At 40.3% G+C, this 14,751-nt stretch overlaps 1 protein-coding gene across 1 annotated transcript in view; it reads right to left on the bottom strand.

The window, feature by feature from the left end:
- The window catches only part of OPRM1 (opioid receptor mu 1), a gene marked incomplete at its 5' end in the record, with an annotated part of 31,802 nt that extends 23,860 nt beyond the window's left edge, over positions 1–7,942 (bottom strand). The window contains one exon of the mRNA XM_084889409.1: positions 7,641–7,942. Within this exon, the coding sequence (XP_084745535.1) occupies positions 7,641–7,942 (302 nt within the window). The remainder of the gene's footprint in view (positions 1–7,640) is intronic.
- Between the last annotated feature and the right edge of the window lie 6,809 nt (positions 7,943–14,751).

Below are 14,751 nucleotides of genomic sequence, written 5' to 3'. Positions count from 1 at the left end.
CTCTCTGTCTTTCTCTCTCTTACACTCTCTCTAAAAATCAATGGAAAAATAGCCTCAAGTGAGGATTAAAATATATATATAAATGTTTTAAAAGGCAGTTAAAGTAAGGGTATATAGAAGAGCATGTTCAGTTGTATTTGACTTTCTAAATTAGTGAGAAAATAATTATAGTCTGTTGTGGAAATTGTCATTTGTGTTTTATTGTATTTTTTATTTCTTAATTACATTTGACTTTCAATATTGTTTTATAGTAGTTTCAGGTACACAGCATAATGGTTAGACCTTTACATAATTTACAAAGCCATTCTCTGGTAAGTCAAGCACCCACCTGACACCATCATAAGTTATTACAATATTATTGACTGTATTCCCTATCATGTACTTCACATCCCATGATTATTTTGTAACTACCAACCTGTACTCCCTAAATCCTTCACTTTTTTCACCAAGCCCCTCAATCCCTCCCATCTGGCAACCATTTGTTTTCTGCGTCTATAAATCTGTCTTTTTAAAACTTAGTTCATTTATATGTGTTAATATATGCTTTGTGGCATTGACTCATGTATTAGTCTTGTTTTTTTGTGTGTGGAAATGTGACATATTTATAGGCAGGAAACTTTGTTCAGAGTGGTAGTCCTTTTTTAAAAGTTGGCGTGAATTTCTCCATTGATGCCTATGTTTTAAATTCCACAAAGGACAGTGATTTTAAAGAACAGAAGTGAGCCGTCTGAAGCCTGCCTTCTGGGACAGGGTCTTCAGAACTAGGCCGACCATCCTTCCAGTCAGTGACAGAGGAAGACATGTCCAGAGCAATGAGTCCTGAGGTTATCTCCCCCCTATGAATACATTCACTTAGGACTCTCCCATTTCAATGCATTACACTTACAACTTGTATCACGTTTACAATATCTACTTTGATACATTACAGTATAGAATTCTCTTTCATTGTTTGGTGAAAATTAACCATGACCCTCTCCTCTCACTTTTTCTCTATCCTGTCTGTGAGACATAACTAACACCTTTAGATAAATTTGGAAAATTGGATGGAGACAAATCAGGTTATCCCATTGCTGAGCTTGGTGATAGAGGAAGATGAATTACAATAATTGTGATAAACCTTGGGGGTGGTGGTTAAAAAACACTAGGTTAGTTATTATGGCTCAGTCTTTGGCATTTATCAGCTGGTAAAGTTGTACTTCTGGAAAGAGGGTGGACTGTACCTATTTTGCTCACTAGTGTATCTGGAGCTTCTAGGAAAGTGCTTTGTGTATAGTTGGTGTTCAACAAACACAGCAAATAAATAAATGAGCCTGTCTGTACTTAAAACATTTTATGAAAAACCAAATCACTCAATGTAATAAAAATTAAATTTGTATAAAACTTAAAGGCACTATCTTGATTCTTGCATATACCTGTTTTGTTTATTTTATAAGTAAGTAAAATTAACCTTCCTTTTGTCACCAGAAAGAAAGACCATTTAAAGGGTCTCAAAGAATGCTGTCTGCTTTTAACAGGGCCTCTTATTTCAGTGGCTTGGGATCACCAACATCCCCAGAAACATGCTCACATTTAAGTTCATTCAGCCCATGTGGTTTCCTTTTTGGAGACGATGGGGGCTGAGTAAGTATGAAATTATAGTGTTGGTAATAATTTCACTTGTTCTCTTGGCAGGCACAGTCAGGTTCTGATGTTCAGGTTATATGCCGGCAGCACTTTTTAATTAACATTTAATACTCCCCCACAAAAATTCTTAACCTTTCACTGGCACCGAACCCCATCTTCAGTGAAAAAAATGCACAGAAGCAAAAAAGGCCTCTTTATTGATCACCTTGTTCTGCAAATTTCTACACTTGGGGTACTCTCAGTTCTCAGAAACTCTGCAAGCCTCAGGAATGTTATTTTCTACCTTGCAGTAGTAGAGTTCACTACTGGGGTTTCGGATGTTGACAAGCATTGTGTGGGAAGTCCTGGAAAAATCCATAATGAAAGTGTTAGGCAGACAGGCACCCAGACTCACAGTATCATCATTAATTCGACCTCTAGCTTTTGACTCAGTTTACTATGATTAGTTTTATTGTGATAACAGAACCCAGGATGAGGCACAGGGATGATATATATATATAATTTCAGAGAGGAAGAGAGAGATAGAAACATCAATGATGAGAAAGAATCATTTATCGGCTGCCTCCTGCATGCCCCACACAGGGGATCAAGCCCACAACTCGGACATGTCCCCTGACCAGGAATGGTACTGTGACCTTGTGGTTCATAGGTACCTGCTCAACCACTGAGCAATGCCAGCTGGGCAGGGATGGTATTTTAAATGCCTAAATTTCCAAAGTTAGTGTTCAGAGAACACCATCATTATAAGTTACTTCTTCTAATCCAAATAAAGGACTCTGCTCAGTAAAAAGGAGTTTCATCACATGCAGCTATTATTTAGACAGATTCTGTTATAAAGTTTTGACTATAACACCAATTTAAATGTGAAACATTTAAGTAACAAAAATAGCGATTTTTCTCCAAAAAGTAATTGGGTTGTCTATTTTCTTCACTGAATTCATTGGACAGCATAAAAATAACTTATTAATAGAGGGTCAAGCAAGTTGCAAGTATCTGTCCTTAGAATGCTTTCACATCATCATGGCTTCCAGGACGATGACTGTGGCAGAATCCAGTGCATTGGGAAGGAGTGGACTGGAATGGAGTTTGACAACAGTGATACCATTCAAGGCCTTGCTTTGCTTCTGCAAAACTGTGACTCAAAAGGATAAACTATATTTCAAAATATTCAAACAGATAGTATAGCTGATGTATGGGAAGGCCAGCATACTAGGTCAGTGGTTGGCAAATTCATTAGTCAACAGAGCCAAATATCAGTAGTACAACGATGGAAATTTCTTTTGAGAGCCACATTTTTTAAACTTAAACTTCTTCTAACACCAATTCTGCAAAATAGACTTGTCCAGCCATGGTATTTTGTGGAAGAGCCACATTCAAGGAGCCAAAGAGCTGCATGTGGCTCACGAGCCGCAGTTTGCTGACCACGGCACTAGGTGAATGATGAGATCCAGGTGGGTGATGGTATAAGTCCAGTGAGAAGGCAGATGCATTCTCAGTTGAAGAGAAGCAAATAATAAAACACTTAACTTTGAAGGAGCACTTTCAGAGTTTTCTGCACACTTCTATGTATCTTATCTAAGGGGGACCTGAAACCCACGAGATTAAATATGATCATTATTCCTTTTGTGCAAGTGAAAAATTTAGGGCATTTATGTGATGATGATAATGAGAAAGGGGCAGAGGTTCAAACTTGAGTCTTTTTATTTCAGGTTTAGCACTCTGTTCACTCTCTTATGCCTACTGTGCAGGTTCCATTGGTGGAATGTAAGGAAAAATGTAAAACATCTTGAGCTTGAGCTTTCTTGAGAGAGAATTTAATTTACAACTTAATAAATTGCTTCCTGGAGTTCAGAGGAGTACACACGTGGGCAGAACTCTTAAACCTCCTTGCCAAACAGGTGTCATTTTTTCTTTTTTAAAATATATTTTATTGATTTTGTACAGAGAGGAAGGGAAAGAGATAGTTAGAAACATCGATGAGAGAGAGTCATCGATCAGCTGCCTTTTGCACACCCCCTACTGGGGATATGCCCGCAACCAAGGTACATGCCCTTGACCGGAATCGAACCTGGGACCCTTCAGTCCCAAGCCGACGCTCTACCCATTGAACCAAACCAGTCCCGGTTGTCATTTTTTTCTTATTCACAGAATGGAAAGCTTGTCTAGATCTGTGCTTCTCAATATTAGCTTCACATTGAAGCCACTGTGGGAGATTTTAGACCTCCCTAAGTCTAGGAGCTATCTCCAGAGATTTTGATTCCACTATTCCATTAGCCTTGGGCAGAGGTGGGTTTTCATTAAAAAAATAAATAATAATAATAATAATAATAATAAAATAAAAAGACTTTCCAGGTGATTCTAAGATACAGCCAAATCTGAGAGTCACTGGAATAGAAGATGTGAAAAGCCTTCTTCCATATGTCAGTATGTTGCCAGGATTTACGCAGTAGCTCTGATGAGTCATGAGTTCTTCAGAAGGAAACTCACATTTTATTGCTCATTTTATCCTGTATTGGTTCCTGGCTGGAATTTAGATCCAATTCTCACTGAAGAGATTCTGGAAACTGGAGTATTCTTCAGCTGGACTATATGTCATCCAGTTAAAACTCTCTGAGGGATGTAGTAGTGCGAGAAGAAGCAGGTGGCTGCTCCCGCTTATCCCAGCTCTGCTGTACCTGCCTGCCCCTGCTGCTGGGGATGCGGGAGAGGCTTGCACTGCTGCAGCTGTACTTGCCAGCTGTGAGCCTGGCATCTGGCGCCTGTTGGTCAGTTGAGTGGCTCTCCCACTGTAGGAGCGCACTGACCCCCAGGGAGCAGCTCCTGCATTGAGTGTCTGCCCCTGGTGGTCAGTATGTGTCATAGCCACTGGTTGACTGTTTGGTCATTTGGATGCTTAGGCTTTTATATTTATAGCATTCATGCACAGGGGGTGGGAGTCTCCTCAGCCTGGCCTATGCCCTCTCACAGTCCAGGACCCCTTGTGGGATGACCGCCTGCCAGCCGGATCAGGCTTAAGCCAGCAGTCAGACACCTCTCTCGCAGTATGGGGCTCTTGCAGTCCCGGATTCCTCGCTCCTTATGGCCCGCCTGGAGTGGAAGTGGGAGAGGCTCCTGCCACCACAGCTGTGCCCACCAGCTAGGAGCTGGCTTCTGGATGAGCAGTGCACTGACCACCAGGGGGCAGCTCCTGCATTGAGCGTCTGCCCCCTGGTGATCAGTGTGCATCATAGTGACTGGTTGTTCTGTCATTCAGTCAATTTGCATATTAGGGTTTCATTATATAGGATATATAGATACTTATTGGATTTTAAATAATAGCAGGAAGTGAACATTTTATCTCCATACTTTAAGAGATGCAGCATTATACTCATCTCTTAAAATCTTATTAAGTTTATTATATGACATTGGTTAATAGAGTATGTAAATTTCTTGTGTGTAATTCTAAAACACATCTTTATATTGCATTGTGTGCTTACCACACACAGTGTAATCTCCCTCCACCACCATATGATTGACCCCTTTTCCCTCATCTTTTTAAAGGGACAATAATACTGCTGAACTGACTTTGTAGATAAAACACCATAGTTTAGAAACAGTACAGTCACAAGTCTCAGCTACACAGGCGTATTTTCTTCAATTCTCTGTTACTTTCCTCATCATTGGTCACTGAGCTATTTTTTTTTTTCTTCTGTTTCATAGTCATCTTCTTAGCGAGTTATCTGACCTTGGATTAAACACTTGAGTTGCCACAGGTTGGTGTTTGGGGTGACCTTTTAGTGGAACTGTCAGTACAGAGAAGTAAAGCAGAATATCATGTTCCCAGGAAGGTAAAATGTCACCATCCTTTTCCAAGTCACTGAGAGGTCAGAGGTGATGCCTTCAAAGAAGACTCACCTCACCAGAGTCCTCTGAAACTCTAGAATAAGATCAATTTGCTTCTTTCCCAGACACTTGTTTCTCTAGTGGCTGTCTCTTTATTGAAAAACATAAACTAGATGGAGAAAAACGATGAGGGGAAAATACCAAGAGATGCAACAAAAGAGAATAAAATACAGTGTTTCTGATGGCAGGATTTCTAGATGCTTTAGTAATTTATCTTCATCCTTTATTCTCCAGGATTCCAGAGATAAATATAGGAAAATTTATTATTTCCACATTATTCTTGCCGACTAAACCTACTCTGTCATTCTTTAGGTGAATTAACCAAAATTATGATTTGGCACTCTAATAAAAAGAAAATTATACCAGTTGGAGGCATTCAGTGGTAATAAACAACCTATCCTTGGAAAAATCATGTATATTTTCTGTGCTTCAGCTTACTCCCCTAGCACTGATAATCTCTAGAGTCCATGTTAAGTCCTACAAGCTTATGATTCCATGAATTTTCTAAGGAAAATGAGAATCATATTTTCCCTTCATCAGGCAGGCCTTTATGATTTTTTATTATCTTATCTGCAAAGTGAGGTGCACTTTTTCTATTTGACATGAATCTTTATATTGGATCACATAAGTGAATTTTTATAAAATCAAATGTTTATAAAAACAAATTCTTAAAAAAAGTAAATGTTCACAAACATAAATTCTTCCATTGATGGTCTCTCCCTGCATTTCCTTCAGTTGTTAGCTTTCTTCTCAATAGATGGTGCTGTTTTCTCAGAGACGCTACTTATTCCCCAAAAGATCAGGGAAATTAGTGTCTCTCTTTAATAATCATTAATTAAAGAAATCAGCCCTCTAAGTAGAAAGACTCCAGTACAAGCAGCATGCAGTACCTAGATAATGAAAGCATAATGGGGAAAATAAACTGTCAAATGATAAGGGAGGCCTGCGGGGACCTGCAGTATTTGCTGAGTAGATGAAGCAAATATTGTAGCCAAACACGAAAATTCCATGTTCACTACACACACAGAGCACATAGAACCCTGAGTAGGAAGAACATCTTAAATCGGGAACCATTTTAAGGCATTAAAATGATCTACTTTCACCAAAGTGACTCTATAGCATCCCATATTAGCATGCACGACTTGAACACACGCATCGACACTAATGCCATCGGCCCCGATCTCAGTTCATCTTGAGAGCTGGCACACTCTGTGCCAACTTAGCTGGGAGCACCTGGGAAACAGAAAGCGGACCTCAAACTCTTTCGAAATACTATCCCTGGATGAAACAACTCCTCCTTTCTGAAGAGCACACCATCACAGCATCCTAAATAGTAGTTTATAATCCAGCTTTGTGCTGCCTTAGCCCTTTGGAGGCCCCGAAACAGACCCACCCTGCACTTTTCCTGAACCCAGATCAGTTCTGACTGAATCAGCCCTTGGCAGATCCAGATCCGCAGCTGCCCACGGAAACCTGGCAACACAACTGTCATGTGTGTTACAGCAAAGCAACACTGTGGAGAGACGCAGCAAACTTCCTCTCTGAGTGTGGCTGCAGGGTACAGGAGTGGGGAAAGGGCTGATCTGAGGAGGGAGGCAGGATGGGGATGCGGTGCAGCAGGCAGGCTGTAAGGACCCAGCATGAGCAGGGAAGTTGCCAGGGTTCAGCTCTGGAAAGGGCTGAGAAGGAGACTTGGCCCCCCACTTAGAGGAAATACACCAGAATTCCGTTTCCATTACTCACACATCCCTGTTCCCAGAGCTTCTGCCAAAGAAACTGGGAGGGTGTGCCCAGATGAAGGGAGCTCCAAGCTATTTTTTTTTAATTTTTACTTTTATTTATTTATTCATTCACTTTTGGCCAGAGCTTCCCAGCTTTCACCAGAGCAACTTCCTTTTTTTCTGATATGTTGGATGTTTCTTTTTTATCAATTGGGGGGGGGGGGTGTGTGTGGAGAGAAACAGAAATGTAGGATTTTTGCCCTCCAACCACCACCAATCTGTTGCCCCACATTCTCCCCTGTGGACAGCCCTTTTCTCATCTTCTCACCAAACACTCTACCTTGGGGCTCAGGTGTCCCCTTCTGCCCCCCCCCCCCCCCCCCCCCGTTAGCGGAGCTCGGACGCCTTTCTTACCTGACAATCACATACATGACCAGGAAGTTCCCGAAGAGACCCACCACGCACACGACGGAGTAGAGGACCATGATGGTGACGGCCGTGACCGTGGAAGGGCTGCTGGTCTGAGAGCACAGGCTGTCGCTCCCGCTCAGCGCCGTGCGGTTCGGGCCGCACGGGTCGGACAGGTTGCCATCCATGTGGGAGAAGTTGACCCAGGACCCGGGGTTCGGTGCTGGGGCGCAACTTGCAGAGTGCGCGTAGGGATCGGAGCAGTTGGCGGTGGCGGCAGGGGTCCTGGGGACGGCGCCGCTGTCCATGGTGCTGACGGCCGGCGGGGACCGCACTGGGAGCTTAACCCTCCAGCGCAGGGACTTTTCAGGATGGGTGCGCGCTTCAACGGCTTCCTCCAGCCCCTGCCAGGGCTGCTGTGGTTTCTCCCAGAGTCCAGCCCCTGCGAATCCAGGCAGGAGCGTCAGGCACAAGGGGAGAACCGAGCATCTGACGCTCTCCTCTGCTTGCAGCCCTCTCCCACCTAATTGCACAGAGACTAGTCCCCAGCCCCTCACCGCTGGAGGGAGGAGGGAAGGAGGGAGGCAGGGCAGAGGCTGGAGGAGAACAGAGGGGTGGATTTTGCGCACAAGCGATGCAAGGAGTTGTTCTCCCCACTCGGCACTCATCTGGGCAACACCTCTTAGGAGGGGCGGAACAGAGAAGGGAGTTGAAAGGAAGGCGTGGAGCAGGAGGCAGAAGGAGAGTTAGCTTCTGACAGCAGGAAAGCTTAAGAAAGGGGGCTGACTTTCTGTTTCCCCAGCGCAGGTTTCTCTGTACAGGATCACAGGGAAGGCATTGGCCTCAGGCAACTGGAGCCACCCTTAGTTCCCAGCGGTTTCGGTCCCTACTGTCTATGTCAATCATTTGGGTGCAGGGGACACAAATCCCTCTTCTTTAGTCTTCCTTCCTGCACACTCATGCACAGGTAACTGTTTTTCACATCACCACAGGAGAATTTCCAGCCCTTCCAACCTGCCTGAAGCGAGAGAGGTTCTTTCTCCGAAAAAGAAATGAGAAACATAGAAACTCTGGTGAAGGAAACCTATGACGTTTCCTCTTTAGTGCCTGGGTTTCTCCTAGAGTAGAAGCTCTGGTTGCATCTGGTTTATGTCCGGTTGGGAAGAGGCACCAGGACTGGTTACAGAAATCAGGGGGTTGGTTGTGGCATCCAGGAAAGTCAACCAAAAATAATGTTTATCCTTTACGTCCTAAATCTCATAGGCCTGATTGGAATTATTCATTATCCATTTTATCTCCAGACCTCCTGTCTGGACATGTGCTTCTCAGGAGAACCATGTCAAAGCCAAACAGCATTTGAGTTCACTCAGTCTGTTTTCTTGTGTAGAGATTCCAGGAGGAACCTCAGAGATATCTTAACTGGAGTGGCCCACACCTGGCTGAGGAATATTGATACATCTTAACACGTGATACCTCATTCCAAGTCCATAAACATTTCTATCTTAGAAATATATTATAAATCAATTAGGGATAGGTTGCTTTTTTTTTTTTTTGTAAAGTTCATACTAATTCTAAGGTTATTCTCATTTTTATACAATATACATATATATTTGAACAATAAGTATTGGCACTAAATGCTACAACTTACTCCCAATTGGTTGTAGAATGTCACACTCTTAGGAAGCAGCAAGTATGGTGGGTTAGGAAGCTTGGAAAGAATATTTAATTCTATTATCACTTTTATCATTTTCTTGAAAACAGACAACTCATCGGTAAACTCTGCTTATTGTAGGCTATTTTACCAATGTGCAGCACTTTTTTTTTTATCCTTTTATATTAAAGGGCATTTTTTTTTCATTTCAGCAACAAAAGTTTACAGAGAGCTTCTAGAAACTAATAAAAATACCTTACCACACTTTGCCCTATGAACTAATATAATTTCACTCACATTGAGCTGACATCTGTCTGCCATTATCTAGTCTTTTGAGGACACACTTAACCAGCCTAAGCTTACATCAGGTGAACAATAAATGGGTATAACATAAATAGCCCTGGCCTTGTAGTCAAATCATTTGTGAATCTAAGATTTGTCACTTTTTAGCTATTCGAGTTTAGGGATGTTTATTTATCTCGCTGGATGACGGTTTTCTTACCAGTAAAAAATATATTGATACCTCAAATATCTGTTAGCAGGATTAACTGATATACACATTGGAATAGTAACTTTTAAGTAAATGATTAACTGTTACTATTATAGGATTTTATTGTATTTGAAAATAACAAAATGGTTTCTTCCACAAGTTAAACATTAACTTCCTTAGCTGTTTCTTATATGATGTAGTTTTGGGTTCTTTCAATAGCTTTGTCTCTGCTCGTAAAGTACAGCTCCAGAGCTAAGAATAGTGCCCTAAGTTTGGCCTGGCCAATAAAAACTGAGAAGGGTTATAAACTTCCTCTTTCTACCAATACAGTTATTGGAAGGTCCCACTTCCTCCTCCCCCTTTTTAAAGCCACAATGCTCTTTTGACTCTTCTTAGAGTGAGAATTGGCAAAATTCCCTAAACATGATCTGAGTCAGTTTGACAATTACTGATTAAAGATCTACTCTGGACAAGGTGTTGAAGTTTAAAATGGTAGATGCAATTGTTTTTGAATACAGGAGCTTGTTTCTTATGTTTTTCTTCTCCTATACCCATGGTCTGCAAACGGTGGCTCTTGAGCCACATGCCGCTCTTTGGCCCCTTGAGTGTGGCTCTTCCACAAAATACCATGGCCTGGGTGAGTCTATTTTGAAGAAATGGTGTTAGGAGAAGTTTAAGTTAAAAAAAAATTGGCTCTCAAAAGAAGCCTCAATCATAGTAATGTTGATATTTGGCGCTGTTGATAGAGTTTGCCTATACATTTGTGGTTGTTTTGGGATCTTAGTACAGCAGTATAGGGTTTTTAATGTTAAAAATATGTCTTGTTAGATGCAGTTCACATTCAAATCTCACAAGATCTTTGGGATGGTGATTGTCATCTTTTCTGTGCATGCTTCCTACCTTATATGTTTTATTTACCTCCCCAGCTTTATATACTCCAGAATAAGGTCGCTGAGGGTGGGCCTGTTCTCTCCCTAAAGCACAGTGGACTACCTTCCTCTGATGTATGTAATTACATATATAATATTTTAATTTAATTAACACATAATTAGCATATTTTAAAATGAAAGCTATGCACTCAATATTTGTGTCCCCCCCAAATATATAAGTTGAAATTCTGACTTCCAATGGCATTAGGAGATGGGGGTCTTTTGGAGGTAATTAGGTCATGAAGATAGAGATTTCATGAATGAAAGTGTTTCCCTTATAAAAGAAACTCCAGAAAACTCTCCAGCTCTCTTTCCACTGAGGGTAAATGAGAAGATAGCAGTCCACAACCCAGAAGAGAGTCCATTCCAGAATCGGATGGTGCGAGCACCAGGATGTCAGACTCCCAGGCTCCAGACTTTGAGATATAAGTTTCTGTGGCTTTTAAGCCACTCAGTTCATGGTATTTTGTTATAGAAGCCTGGACTGACTAAGATAATAATAATATCATCTAAAATAACCTGGGTGATTTTTAAAACAAAACAATTTTATGAATACTTTAATAACAACATTTTAAAAAACCTCATAATCAATAAAAAATAATAAATAAATAAAAATAAATAAAAAATCCTCAATATATTCCATTAATCAGCCAGAATTTAAATGTACAACAGATAGACTGGCCGTATGACTTTTCCTCTAGAATTAGTCAAAGAGCAGCCCAGTTTTCATTGCCCTTTACTAGAAACATTATTTTTCATTCTATTGTATGAAAAATACTATTGTATGGATTAGACATTTGAACTTTGTGCTTCAACTATATATTTTAACTGAAATTTGATGATTTCTTTTTCTATTACTCTTACTTAAGTTTTATTAAGGATAACTATTTCTCAATTTTCAATTGCAGGATTTTCTGGAATTGTTGCAAGTATTCTCTTAAATTGCGCTAACATCTATATCTCAGTATCTCATATCTATTCAATGTACAATTTGGGAAAAGACAGAACAAATTTAATTTTTCTTTCAAATATCTTAAGATAGCCTTGAGAAACCCAGGGAAGAGCTGTTATAGAAATAACAAATTAATATCACTTAATATATAGTATAAAATATCTCAAATTGTAGCTTCCATTACATCTTAATTGCTCCATAGGGTGTTTTCCCTTTTCTTCATATTTGCACATTTCCTATCAGAGTGATCTCAAGTCTGCTGTGAAATCTCAGGTCTCTTGTAAAAGGAAGTAATTGTGCATACAAGAGTCCATTTACTACAAGCCTAGTTGTAAAATCTATGTAAAATAGATTCTAGCCGTATAATGTTTAATTTCCCGTATATGTCATCTAACAGAAATACCTACCTTTTTGTTGATAATTCTTGCTTAGCCTAGATTTTCTATTTGAAAAACAAAATACTTATCAGTCAAATTTTAACATTGATATCAAACCCATATCATATATTTTCCCCCATAAAATATTTGCTTCAAAGCAATGCACTTAGTAATAACTAGCATGGAGCAAGGCAACTGCTAGAAGTTATTGTTCTTTCTTAAATTTCATGTAATTGCCATCATCCCACACTTATTTTTGATAGCTTACTTTTTAAAAAATATCCTCACCCAACAGTTGAGTATATTTTTTCCCCTCTTTAATTTTAAAAAATATATATTTTATTGATTTTTTACAGAGAGGAAGGGAGAGAAATAGAGAGTTTAGAAACATCAGTGAGAGAGAAACATTGATCAGCTGCCTCCTGCACACCTCCTACTGGGGATGTGCCCACAACCAAGGTACATGCCCTTGACTGGAATCGAACCTGGGACCTTTCAGTCCGCAAGCTGATGCTCTATCCACTGAGCCAAACTGGTTTTGGCCCCATTGATTTTTTGAGAGAGTGGAAGGGAGAAGTGAAGGGTAGAGAGAAACATTGATGTGAAACAGACACATTGATTGGTTGCCTCCCACATGTACCCCTTCTGAAGAAGGGTATCAGACCTGTAACCCAGGTATGTGCCCTTGACTGGAAATCAAACCCACAACCCTCCCTGTATGCAAGCCAATGCTCTAACCACTGAGAAATACCTGTCAGGACTAACAGCTATTTATTTATTTATTTATTTATTTATTTGTTTATTTATTTTTGAGACTGGCTCTTAATGGAATACATAATTAACAGCTATTAATGTGGAATACAAACAATGACTGTATTTATTTATTTAAAAGCTACCAAAGTTTTTTTGAAAAAAAAAATTGTTTTAAAGTAGTTTACACATGGTTAAAATGCAGAACTCAAACAATTATAAAAGTTGTGTCAGAATATTTTTTACTTTTTCTTGTATCCAGATAATTGAGAAGTGTTACTTAAATTCAAATTGCTTGGCCTTAAGTTGTTTGTGTATATGACCATGCATAAATGAATGCACACACATGCACACACTTAGGCATACATCCATAAAGTAGTTTATATTTATATTGAAAAACCATACTTTTGTGAAACTTTTCATCTGTTGAATCTCTTCTCTCTCCTCTTTTGCCTTTAGTTGATTTAAAAAAAATTTTTAATTCCTGTAACTAGGAGGCCTACCTTTTCCTATGCTTTCCAAGCTTCCAAATGCATAATAAAGTTAAGAAGTAACCATAGGAACTCTAAAACGATTCCTACAAAGCTATACTTTGGCCTAAAAATCACTAATTCCATAGCCACTTCACGAAAACACAAACATGCACACATACATGCCTTGTCATTTGATTCTCAAGGTTGTTAATTACTCTTTTTGTGTTTGCTAGGCCTCCTCTGTCTGCTCCTCCCTCCAAAGAACAAAGCAGAAATCATAACATTCAAAAGATGAATAGAAACAGACTCTCAGATACAGAGAACAGCTGTCTGAGGGGAGCGGGCCTGGGGAACTGGCTGAAAGGGGTGAAGGGATTAAGAAAAGAAAACAACAACAACTCATAGACACAGACAATAGTGTGCTGATTACCAGAGGGAACGGCGGGAGGTAGAAGAGGGTAAAGGGGGGTAAATGGTGATGAAAGGAGACTTGACATAGGGTGGTGAATACACAATATAAGGTACAGATGATGTATGATAGAATTGTACACCTGAAACCTATAACATTTTATTAACCAATGTTGCCCCCATAAATCCAATAAAAATTACAAAAAGAAAAAACATACACACACACACAAAAGATGAATGTTGAGTAGCTCTTCTGCTCCTTCAGCAAATTCAATAAAAAAGGCTTCTACAACAGAACACATCAGCCCCGTCTCCCCTGGACCACGCTGTTTCAGTAATGTGCCTTGTACTGCTGTGTTTCTGCCACAGTATGAGCAGATATCAGAGTTCTGTGCTCCAGGTTTCCGGGAAAGATTTCGATGGGATGCCAGGGCCACTTCTCACAGAATGACATTTATTGCACACAGCAACTCCAAGAACAAGGGGCTGCAATTATATGGAAGTCAGGAGTCTCTCTCATCACAGAGCAACCCAGTTCTGCCACATCTACTTGACTGGCTTTTCTTGTTCGTAGGCGAAAGGACAGTTGGTGCAGGTGAAGTCCTGACTGCACTCTGGCTGACCCAGCTGCTCCTTCTTGTTTGCTTTCCCTTTCTCCATTGCGTTTTTAGAAGGCAGACTCGGGTGTAGGCTTACAGACAGATCACACTTCCCCTCCGTTTTGTGGAATTTCCAAATGAGCCTGGAAACCTTCCCAGCTTTGGTGCTGATGGGTTTAGTCATCATCCTTCTCTTTATAGGAAGGCAAAAACTTACTGGAGAGTGGGTGGGGAAGGCTTAAAAAACAAACAAATAGATAAGTAGTGACGGGCCAAGGATGATTTTGTCAGGATTTTAAAATAAAAATCCTAGAGGTCTATTTGTTCAGATATAAGACAATAGTGGCTTAGAGTGATTTGACTGTGAAGCATCTTTGTTCACTAAATTACTAGGAACACTATTTACAAGGGTGACCTTGCACAGAGGGAAGGACCATTAAGAGAAGGCAGTATAACAATGGATATCATTCACTGAGGTTTATGGTCCA

The sequence above is a fragment of the Pipistrellus hanaki genome, assembly GCF_964339955.1.
Source record: "Pipistrellus hanaki genome assembly, chromosome: 7".
Lineage (NCBI taxonomy): Eukaryota > Metazoa > Chordata > Mammalia > Chiroptera > Vespertilionidae > Pipistrellus > Pipistrellus hanaki.
The sequence above is the reverse complement of the archived record's forward strand: the minus strand, read 5'-3'. Positions and strand labels throughout refer to the sequence as shown.